At 44.4% G+C, this 12,247-nt stretch overlaps 1 protein-coding gene across 1 annotated transcript in view; it reads left to right on the top strand.

Moving 5' to 3' along the window:
• The window catches only part of LOC134908956 (adhesion G protein-coupled receptor F5-like), a 306,960-nt gene that overhangs the window by 279,610 nt on the left and 15,103 nt on the right, over positions 1 to 12,247 (top strand). The window contains exons 10-14 of the mRNA XM_063915240.1: positions 1,568 to 1,765; positions 3,426 to 3,581; positions 5,904 to 6,128; positions 8,785 to 9,006; positions 9,517 to 9,651. Coding sequence (XP_063771310.1) covers positions 1,568 to 1,765; positions 3,426 to 3,581; positions 5,904 to 6,128; positions 8,785 to 9,006; positions 9,517 to 9,651 — 936 coding nt within the window. The remainder of the gene's footprint in view (positions 1 to 1,567; positions 1,766 to 3,425; positions 3,582 to 5,903; positions 6,129 to 8,784; positions 9,007 to 9,516; positions 9,652 to 12,247) is intronic.

Here is a 12,247-nt window from a genome sequence, read left to right as displayed (position 1 = left end):
CGTTCAATGTATAGTGTATTAAATGGTGGAAGAGTTGTGCGTTCAATGTATAGTGTATTAAATGGTGGAAGAGTTGTGCGTTCAATGTATAGTGTATTAAATGGTGGAAGAGTTGTGTGTTCAATGTATAGTGTAATAAATGTTGTAAGCGTTGTGCGTTCAGTGTATAGTGTATTAAATGGTGGAAGAGTTGTGCATTCAATGTATAGTGTAATAAATGGTGGAGGAGTTGTGTGTTCAATGTATAGTGCATTTAATGGTGAAAGATTTGTGCGTTCAGTGTATAGTGTATTAAATGGTGGAAGAGTTGTGCATTCAATGTATAGTGTAATAAATGTTGTAAGCGTTGTGTGTTCAATGTATAGTGTATTAAATGGTGGAAGATTTGTGCGTTCACTGTATAGTGTATTAAATGGTGGAAGAGTTGTGTGTTCAATGTATAGTGTAATAAATGGTGGAAGAATTGTGCGTTCAATGTATAGTGTATTAAATGGTAGAAGAGTTGTGCGTTCAATGTATAGTGTATTAAATGGTAGAAGAGTTGTGCGTTCAGTGTATAGTGTATTAAAGAGTGGAAGATTTGTGCACACACTTTCATTTTCAAAATATTTTCTACTGATTGAATCTTCCAAAATTGCATGTATACAAGAACAGTTTAGAGAGAGCTGTTAATTGTTAGTATGCTTAGAATAAGTGAGGTCATTTTTAATCCAGTCCGAAGGCTCTATCATGATGTACAGCCCAAAGTTCAAGGGAATATTTGTCCAGCGTCATTGTCTACATGTCTATTAGTAAAGTATTGGTGCCCCCTTAGTATTAGCAATGAATAATTAATTTTAATTTTAATGGCTAATTTTTTTGTAGTGCAGCGTCGAGAATAAAACCTCACTTACAGTACATATCATCTTTTCATTATGCAACATGGGGCGCTTAGGAAAAATAAGTAGAAAACCCTTTGTTAATATTCTGTAAGCCCGCCTACCTAACAGACGGACAGCCAATCTGGTGCTGTCTGTCATGGGTAGACCCTCCCAGGGTGTGCCTAGCACTTTTGAAACCCTAAAGCTGCTCTTTATCCCATCACCGTTCAGTCACAAATGGTGATGTCACTCCTGTTTTGCTGCCCATTTATTCGGTGGGTGAGCTTACCAGCCGTTAATTAGTTTGGTGATGGAAGTTCTTCAGGGGCAGTGTGGTTTGCTCAAGACCAAGGTTTGAGCTCCTTGAATTGAGTCCAGAGTTGTGGCCATGTCATGATGGGGCATGGCCAGACAACGGCCTGGCGCTTTTGAAACATTAGGTTGCTCCTTAACCCCTATCTCCCCAAACACCTGTTAACAGGTGCTATATAGAGTAGCAATGAACATGACTTACCTACCACTTTGTCACTCCTAAGACGAAGATATTGGGACGGCTGTAAGGTATGCTTTGGCAGCGTGGAAAGAAAAGATAAGAAAACAATAAGAACCAGTAACCAAGGAATTATTTAGGGGTCTTCAGCCTGTGTTATATATAGCATACCTTGTTTGCTTTCATAACTTTTTTACATCTTTTTGTCTTTTTTTAGGAACGTATATTTGCACCATAGACTTGGACACGAGTTCTTACGTAGTACAGACAGATTTATATGTTGGATCCTTGGATCTTGCTGTAATAAACAGAGCCATTCCTTGCAATAATACATCCCAATCTGTGGTACAGTGCTGCACACAAGTGGGAAATCCTTCGTTTGATCTTACCTGCCAAACTAATTCTCCCATCAGAGGTAAGGATTCTATTAAGCTGGTTTCTGTGCTGGGAAACTGGGGATTAGCATTGTAACGGTTCCGGTATGAATGGTCGACCATGTTATGGTCGACAGTCATTAGGTCGACCACTATTGGTCAACATTGACATGGTCGACATGGACACATGGTCGACGCATGAAAATGGTCGACACATGAAAGGTCGACATATGAAAAGGTCGACATGAGATTTTTTACTTTTTTTTGTGTCGCCATGCTTCGGGCATGGTGCCTTCGCTCCGCTACCGCTTCGCTCGGCACACTTTACCGTTCCAATCGTAGTCCATGTGGATCGTAAAGTATGGAAAAGTTCCCCAAAAGAAAAAAAAGTTAAAAACTCATGTCGACCTTTTCATGTGTCGACCTTTCATGTGTCGACCATGTGTCCATGTCGACCATGTCAATGTCGACCAAGAGTGGTCGACCTAATGACTGTCGACCATAACATGGTCGACCATGTGAACGGATGCCCATTGTAACACAATCACAAAAAGTCTCTGAAATCAAGATCTATCCAGTCTAGGTTTCCACCTCAATGTTCCACTTCCCTTCTGCAGCCCAAACCTAACCCTCCCCAGGGGTGGCTAACCCTAACCTTCTCTCCCCGCAGCCTAACCATCTGCCTAACACCCCACACCCTACCCTCATGCCCTATGTAATCATCGTTTGGGATCCCAGCACCAGATAGTGACAAATGTCAGGATCCCGAGGAGTAGTGTCGTTATTCCGGCGTCAGTATTTAGACTGCCGGGATCCCGACCGCCGAGATCTTAACCAGATCCCAGTATAATCCTATGGCTGGCTGTACATGTTACAGGAAAGCTGGCCAGCTCCGCCCATCCTCCGCCCCCAGATGCCTGCTGCCCGCAACCAAGCAATCCTGTGCATCCGCAGGTGCACCACCAGCGGTGATGCACATAAACCTTTAGGTTTAGTATGTCTGTCAGTAATATTAGTATCCAGATGGTTCTGCCAACATAGATCCGTTTGCATAGACAGACAATGGCATAGTCAACATATTTGCTTTCACAGGTGAGGCCACGGTGGGAAGGTGGTAGGCGGTACGGCGTACTGCTAATCTCTTAATGGTATGCCGTACCGCCTTGTACCATCATACTTGTACCACTGGGACCGATAATTAATGGTCGGTCACAGCAATGTACACTACAGTTACTGTATCTGCGTGATCTTCAGATATCTGGTGGACTGGCCGGATAATTGTATAGCGTATGCCCAGCATAAGGATAAACATGCATGAGCACAGGTTCTAGACCATGTCCCAATCCACTCCGGCTACGCTCCCGGGGCCTGATTCAGATTTGTATGTAAATTGTTGATTTGGGGACTGCGCAAGTGCAGAATGTGTCCTGCGTGATCGCTTGCGGACCCCCCTTTGCTGCAGAATGACTGACATGCTGCAGCATTTGGGGGGGGCACAGCAGGGGTGGAGACTGGGTCCTTTCTACGAAACGGGCGTTTGTTGCCCTGCGATTTGTAGGCATGCTGAGCCCAGGTATTGTACAGCCGCTTCTCCATTTATATTTGTTGTTAATATCGAAACAGAATACAGTTGTTTCATACGGTTGCTGCTCTGCCAGCGTCACATAATGTACTGTACTTTCTTTTTCTTTTTTTAAACAGGGATCGCAGTGTCCAGCGCTACATGTAAGACGTACACCATTACAGCTGACCCCTTCAGCTGCTCCGGCGTGAGCCCATTCAGCTATACCTGTAACTGTTCCACAGGGCACGGAGCAGTCCTGATGCAGATAGTCCAAGTGACGTATACATCTTCATGTATGTAATATCTAGAATAAATATTCACAAGAGTTTCTGATATTAAGATACAGCCGGCAGGCAGGAGGATTTGTGGGGGCAGAAAATTAAGGGGGGAAAAAAGGTTTGCATGAAAATTAGTGATCACTACTCATGGGCCTGAACATGAAGCTGTATTTGGGTCCCAGAGTAGGCAGATATATCATCATGGTTTTATCTCATTGCACCACTCATCATTTACCGTTTTCACTTCAAATTACTTTATCTCCTGAATGGACAATGGTATGTCATTCAGAATGCCAATACTTACAATATGTCAATGTTGACAGTCGGTATGTCAAACTCAAAATTTAGTCTAAGCCTAACCATAAACCTTACCCTAGTTGCAGCCTAACCGTAGCCATAACACTAACATTAACTGCAGTCTAACACTAACCCTAATTGTAGGTAACGTGAGCCATACACCAACTTCCCTCCAACCATCCAGCTGACCAGCCGCTCAACAACGTTCTCTATCCCCACCCAGGATGTGTCCCCAGATCCGGGCACTGTAGCGCAGCCTCTGTCACCTCCTCCTGGGTGGATGTGAAGGAGGGCAGCCTGGTGAGGGGCAGTCTCGGAGGCATGGGGGCACAGTCTTCTACCCACCACCCTATCCGCTCCAACCCAACCTACGTGCCCAATGCACACGACTACAACAGGGATCCCAGCACCGGTGCAGCAGAAACACTGCACCCTATCACCGGGGCTCTAGCAGAAGAAGTGTCCATCTACTAATCGGTCTTTCCCCCTGTGCTGGATGATAGTTGCCCAACTGTTGGGACATATCAAACGTTTGATTTTTCCTACTGATTGAAACGACCATTATTTGCTAGTTTGCAGCGTATGGGAGCAAACGATTGATTATCGCTTGCGCCCACACCCTGGCCAATTATCATTCCAACCAGACAACTAGTTGCCATGTCAAGCTTTTGACCCTGTCGACCTTTTGTAACTGTCGACCATACCCAATATATTTTAAATATGTTGACCTAATGTGTGTCTTCGATTCCACACCACTTCGTACTAGGGGGTCTATTCAAATGCCTGTCGGATCCTCTCCGACTGAGAAGATCCGACAGTTCAGTATTCAATTTGCGGGCACTTCCATCAGGTTTTGCCCATTTTCGACAACGTCAATTCGACTGTTTTTGAAGCCGAATCAGCATTGTCAAAAATGGGCCAAAAACCTGTCGGAAATGGCCGCAAATTTGACAAAATACGTGGATCCGCGGCTTATCCGCTGTTTTCCGACAGTTCGAAATTTCCAACAAGTCGGAAAAACAGTAACACAGTTGAATAGGTCGAATCCTGATTCAACCCAAAAAACTTGGAAACTGACGTCTTTCCGACTTGACGGCAATTCCGACTGGAATTGAATAGACCCCTAAACCTGTATGCGCTCAATAAAATTAATACTTTACCTGAATTAAGAGGGAGATGTACTCTTTTGGTCAGCAAATGCAGTAAGACATGTAGCTTTTATCAGCGCTTACAGACTTTTTTAAGGGGAGATGTACTAAGCAGTGAAAAGTGTGGAGAAGTGAGCCAGTGGAGAAGTTGCCCATGGCAACCAATCCGCTGCTCTGTATAATTTTAAAGTATGCAAATTATAAATGTTACTTCAGTGCTGATTGGTTGCCATGGGCAACTTCTCCACTGGCTCACTTCTCCACGCTTTTCACTACTTAGTACATCTCCCCCTCTGTAAATCTGTAAGCTACATGTCTTACTGTGTTTGCTGGCCAAAAGAAAACAACTAAGGATTTTAAGGGCCAGTTTAGACTGCAGCGATATCTCTATGGAACTATTACCTGCACTGCATGAGATATGACATACAGTATGAGCGATGGGTTTCTTGGCTAAACCCCTTACACTCTAAGGGGGTAATTCCAAGTTGATCGCAGCAGGAATTTTTTTAGCAGTTGAGCAAAACCATGTGCACTGCAGGTGTGGCAGATATAACATGTGCAGAGAGAGTTAGATTTGGGTGGGTTATGTTGTTTCTGTGCAGGGTAAATACTGACTGCTTTATTTTTACACTGCAATTTAGATTGCAGATTGAACTCACCACACCCAAATCTAACTCTCTCTGCACATGTTATATCTACCCCCCCCGCAGTGCACATGGTTTTGCCCAACTGCTAAAAAATTTCCTGCTGCGATGAACTTGGAATTACCCCCTAAATAAGAGCAGAGGCTCACACGCAGCAGGCAGGGCCACAGTGATATTTGTATAGGGATGGATGCTTAAAAAATATTGAATATAATATCATACTGTATTTGTCTCTATTTTTCTATTAGCCGTGGCTACTATTACTGCAAACTCCACGAACATCTCAGAGGGGACAGCACTAATGTTGCAGTGCAAATGTAACGTCGCACCAGTAAGAAATATGAGCTGGTACTTCATCACTAGCAGTGCAAACAACAGCATTCCTACCCAGTACTATAGTACTAATACCGACCTGACCATGTGTACTTCTAATCTCATAATCCCAAGCAACACTGTAACCGTGGAATGGAATGGTAAGTGAATATATGCTCACACTTCAGTGATGTAGCAGGTGGCCATTTGGCCAGTGGGGGCAGGGCCGCCATCAGGGGGGTTCTGGGGACACAGCTGTCCCGGGCCCGGCCTCTCTGAAGAGAGAGGGGGGCCCGGGATGCTCATGCAACCGCCTGCCCGCCCACCGCTGTCCCCGCCATTCCGCTGTCATCCCCGCTGTTCTGCCGCTGTCCTCCGATCCTCCAGCAGCTCTGTATTGAAAAACCTCTCTCCCAAAATGGCCGCCGCCACAGAGGAGAGGCGGTGGCCATTTTGAGAGGGACATTTTCAATACAGAGCTGCAGGAGGACGAAGGACAGCAGCAGAACAGTGGGGACAGCGGCGGACAGGCAGCAGCATGAGCATCTTGGGCCCTCCAGACAGCGGCACATGTATGTATGCATGTGTATATAACATATATATTTAAAAATAAAAATAAAAAAATTAGGTGAGAACTTAAGGTGTCTGATGGCAAATTAAAAAATTTCAATTAAAATAAATAAATATTCCTATTCCTACCTTAAATACACAGACTTGAGGGGGTTGCTTGGTGTCTGCATAGAAACTTTCTTTTTGATTTTTTTAAATATATATTTATTTTTATTTTACTGTTTTTTTTCGGGGGGGGGGGGGGGGGGCTTCCCATTCAGTCTCGGGCCCCACAATTTCTGATGGCAGTCCTGAGTGGGGGCATTGATTTCAATCTCCGCTCATTCTTCTCTTTGTGTGCATGAAAATATGTTTTCTGCAGTTTATACTAGGGACGGACTGGGGCTCCGTTTCGGCCCGGGCATTTGTGAACACGAGCGTGCACGTGACGGAGGGTGTGCTGTCACGATGTACAGGGGCATGCTGCGAGTCAGGGGGGGGCGTGAACTCGCAGCACGCCCCCATTTGCATGGAGACCGGGGGGGAGGGGGGGTAGCTAAACCAGGGAGCCGGAGGCCCGATGGGCATTCCGGCCCTGGTTTATATACTGTATATTTTATGCTTTGGTTTGGGAAGGTGATTAAATGAGATGTTATATTTGGTGTTACTCATGCATGCCTTCTTTATGAAAATGGCCTACTAATACACTAATAAATACAACTGTGTATTAAACAATGGGGTCAAATAAACTCTGGAATCGGGTATGGGTCATTAGGTCAACCACACTTAGGTCAACAGTCATTATGTCAACCACTATTGGTCGATATGCATTAGGTCGACACAGTCATTAGGTCGACATGAACAAGGTTGACATGGGAAAAGGTCGACATTAGTTTTTTTACGTTTTTTGGTGTTGTTTTCTTCGTAGAGTGACCGGGAACCCCAATTACTGCACCGTGTCCCCTCGCATGGCTCGCCGTGCTTCGGGCAAGGTGCCTCGACAGGTTACTATTCCCAATCGTAGTCCACGTGGATCATAAAGTATGAAAAAGTAAAAAAAAAAAGTGAGAAACACATTGACCATGTCGACCTAATGACTGTCGACCTAAGTGTGGTCGACCTAATGACCGTATCCCCTTGAGTCGTATATCAACTTTTGACTGCAACGGTGTTAAACTTTCCTTTGTGTTTGTCTATTGTCTTCATTCTACATTGTAACTCTACAACTCCAAATCAATGTCTGAAAGGCAACTGGTTTAGGATGGAAAGAGTAAAAGAAAACGTATAGTTATGTCTCTGCAGCATCTCTGATCATGACCCTGGGGTTAGTCAGATGTGGTTGGAGTTGCTGTTCATGCAGCCAAGTACCGATTATTGGTAATTTGCCACGACGAGCGCATTACGGCATCAGACTGTAAGTGATTGATGCTGTTTGGGGGGCGGGGGGCAGCGACGGCTTCCGTTTCTCCAGATGAAGGTATGTTTCGCCGCCGTATAGGGGGAGGGAAGAGGCCTCCATGGTTGCAGATCACTACTGCAGCAGGAGGCGTCTGCTACCAAGGAACTTCAACCACATCTGATTCAGGAGCTCTATTTCTAAACTATCAATCTGTACAGAGCATATATGTTAGCTAGAAGACTGCAAGAACTCTTCTACCCATTATATCCCTCATTTTGATGAATGATAGTGAAACATTGCTTGCTTACATAGACATGTAACGCCTGCTTTCCACCAATGGATTAGAGAGCGCTTACACGGCTATTAAGGATGGGCAGTACAGATTGTGTAATGGTTAGCATTACTGCTTCACAGCACTGAGGTCATGGGTTCAATTCCCACCATGGCCCTAACTGTGTGGAGTTTGTATATTCTCCCCGTACTTGCGTGGGTTTCCTCCGGGTGCTCCGGTTTCCTCCCACAATCCAAAAATATACTGGTAGGTTAATTGGCTCCCAACTAAATTAACCCTAATGTGAATGTGTGTGCGTGTACATGTGGTAAGGACTATAGATTGTAAGCTCCACTGGGGCAGGGACTGATATGAATGGCAAAATATTCTCTGCAAAGCGCTGTGGAATATGTGTGCGCTATATAAATAACTGGTAATAAATAAGAACTATTACCCGTGTGTTATTCAGCTACTATAAGTAATGACCTGCACCTGCGTCTTATTAAATGGCAGCAGAATGTTACAGTGTCATTAACCGTCGCCGGCCTGTATCCTACCAGTGAGTATATTGTGATCTTATTTTTGTTTTGTCTTACAGGAACTTTTACCTGTTTGGTGAACTACGGGGGGCTGTTGGCAAGCAAAGCGATCAATGTTTTCAGACTGGCCAAACCAAATCAAATTAGTATCAGCCCAATTAATTCAGGATTTACAAATGGTCAAATGGTCAATTTTTCCTGCTGCTTAGATTTCATCAATCAGTACAAACCTACTGGAACATTACAGATATCTGCTGGGTCAGCAGCCGTTACTACACGAGGTAAAGGTCTCTACAGTATGTTGTAGACCAGAGGTTCTCAAACTCGGTCCTCGGGGGCCCACACAGTGCATGTTTTGCAGGTCTCCTCACAGAATCGCAAGTGAAATAATTAATTAGCTCCACCTGCGGACCTTTTAAAATGTGTCAGTGAGTAATTAATACACCTGTGCACCTGCTGGGTTACCTGCAAAACATGCACTGTGTGGGCTCCCGACTACCGAGTTTGAGAACCTCTGTTGTAGACTCACATTGTGTTTGTAGAATGTCATAATTGTGCAGATCACAAAACCTCTATACAGAAATAAAAGACCCTAGTATTCCCAGTAACCAGTCAGACAGCTTCTTCCATTTATAAAACTCCACTTATAAGATGACAGGCTGTAGCTGGCTGAACTTATAGTGTATCTTTATACATGCCCCAGTTTGTTAAATAAACCCCAATGATGTGTGATGTTAGGATCACGTTTCTCATGGACCAAAAAAACTTATACGATGACTCTTTCTCCACAGAGATGTCTGTTAATGGAAGTTGCTTTATTGCGAATTATACTGCCGGAGTGAGCAATTTCACAGCTTGTTGCATACTTACTAACCTACTGGGTGATACTGTAACAAGTAACGTAATGACGCTGACTTATGTTAAAGGTAAGCCTTCTGTTGTACATTGTTACTGTGTAATTGTGATATCTAATAGCCATAGAACTCTCTAGCGCTTCTCACATGTTGATGTGAAGGGGCCTGCCCTCAATTTGGGCCTCCCGGCGTACTGGTTCTATCTGGTCCGTCCTCTTTTACCATTTTATTGTATAGTTGTTCCATTTTGAAAACTAGGATTTTGGACCCGTCAGTCGCTTCGTTACGGGTATGCAGAAATGCATCAAAAAGTTCAAGGTGTACCCAACTGATGGCAGCCATGGGCGTTGCAGGTCGTCGTGAACTTGCGCGCGGTGTGGACATTCAGATGTGTGCTTCACTGGCCAGGGGTGGATGAGTGGACTACACAAGTTGGCCAAAGGTCATGGTTAAGTATGGTATCCGGTCTCTAGGTCGACAGTGTCTAGTCGACCACTCTAGGTCGACAGAGTCTCTAGGTCGACATGTTCTAGGTCGACAGGTCAAAAGGTCGACGTGAGTTTTTCACATTTTTTTCTTACTTTTTCATACTTAACGATCCACGCTGACTACGATTGGGTATAGTAACTTTGCCTGAAGTATGGCGAGCGAAGCGAGCCATGCGTGGGGACACGTGCACTAATTGGGGTTCCCGGTCAATGTACGGCGAAAACAACACCAAAAAAATATAAAAAACTTAAAGAACTCATGTCGACCTTTTGACCTGTCGACCTAGACCAGGTCAACCTACAGACCCTGTCGACCTAGCATCCCTATCAACCTAGTTACTATCGACCAATAGTGGTCGACCTAGACACTGTCGACCCTCCATACCACACCCGTTCAGTATATACAGATGTAGCAGCATCTGTATATACTTATGCTGTGTGAGATTTAATGGGTGATTGAGCGATCACTTGCAGGTCAGTTGCTATGTAGGCCGGTAGGTGGCCACTTAATTTCGCATAGCATTTCTGAAAAATGCCTCCTAAATGTTTCCCATATTACTGTACCTCGGTCTCTGTAGTTTGGTGCTAATGAGAAACTGCAAAACACTGTTACTAAGGTGGAGATGTATCAAGACTTGGACAGAGAGATAGTATAGTGGTGAAGAGAGACCAATCAGCTGTCATTTTTTAAGTGCCCCCATGCAACAGTTAAATTACCGTTACCTATGGTTGAGTTCCGGCACCTACTCGGAATGTCTGACTGTGGACAGACTTTGTTGTATTATTATATAAATTAGTAATATGTCTGTAGTTTAAATGTTTTAGACTTTGGTAAAAGAGTGAACCTGAAACACAAATGGAGAAACTTACAAGCTGTTTGCAATAAAAAAAAGTAAAAATATAAGTGTGAAAATCATCATCTCTGTAAACTCATAATAAATATCTGGGTTTTTTTCTGCCACGTTATATCAAGATACAATAAGGATTTATTATATTGTGGAAATAATACCCCACTACATTTATCTACAACTTGCCATATGAAATAGGCAGGAGGAATATGAATGCATCTGGTGTGCCAATAATACATAGCTACTACTGTATGTGGTAAATAAGTGCCTAATAGCAGATACTTCCCAGGATATTTTTGAAGGAATCAATATACTTTTACCCTGAATAAATGACCCTTTATATTATGGTATGGGAATGAGGTTATAAATCACTCAAAGCTAACCACTCTGGGGTCATTAAGAGTCTTACAGTTTCCGCCATACTGGTTTCATGGCTCACAGGTTCTTCTGCCATACCTGTTTCGGGATAAAACCAATCAGGTCTATTCATGAAGCAGTGAAAAGAGTGGAGAAGTGAGCCAGTGGAGAAGTTGCCCATGGCAACCAATCATCTATCTCTTTCTCTCTTTCTTCCTATGGAAAGTACACCAAGATTAGCCCTCTTGCCAATCAATTTGGGTGGTCCTAACACACACCTGTCCCCTCCTTTATAAAGAGGCCCTATTCTTTACAAGTCCTCTCTTATGTTTAGCCAAATGCCCCTGTGGTGGTGGGCCACACCTTCTCTGATGGCTGGCCACACCCAGGGCCGTAACTATGGGGGGGGTCTATGGGGGCATGCGCCCCGGGTGCAGGATTTGAGGGGGCGCCAAGGAGTTACAGAGGAGCAGGGTTTTTTGTTTTGTTTTTTACCGGCAGTGCTGTGCTGCTCCAGTGAGACAGCAGACAGCTCCCAGGGCAATGTATCTGACCCACCTGTCTGCCTGCAGCTGGCTCCGGCGCTGTGCGGGTGAGCTTCAGTACCTGGGATCTCTCCTATGTCAGCTACTGTCTTAAACTCTCTTCTTTGCCATGCAGTGCTGCGACTAGCGTGCAGTGCACCGTACAAGCTATAGAAGCACACTGTGCTCCCAGTTAGCAGAATCAACCTCCGCTTTGCCTCCCAGATGGGAGGATTTGGTGTAGCTTATAGGGTGGTGTAGTGCAGTGATGTAGTGTACCATATAGGGTATGTAGTGTAGTAATGTATTGCAGTATATAGAGGCATGTAGTCCACTTATACCACATACACCACATACCACATACACCACGTAGCATATAAGGGGATGTAGCGTAGTGATGTAGTGTAGCATATAGGGTACTATGTAGTGCAGTGCATAGGGACATGTAGTG

Source organism: Pseudophryne corroboree, chromosome 4 (genome assembly GCF_028390025.1).
Source record: "Pseudophryne corroboree isolate aPseCor3 chromosome 4, aPseCor3.hap2, whole genome shotgun sequence".
Taxonomy (NCBI): Eukaryota; Metazoa; Chordata; class Amphibia; order Anura; family Myobatrachidae; genus Pseudophryne; species Pseudophryne corroboree.
Note: the sequence above shows the minus strand (reverse complement) of the source record. Positions and strands in the feature narration are given on the sequence as shown.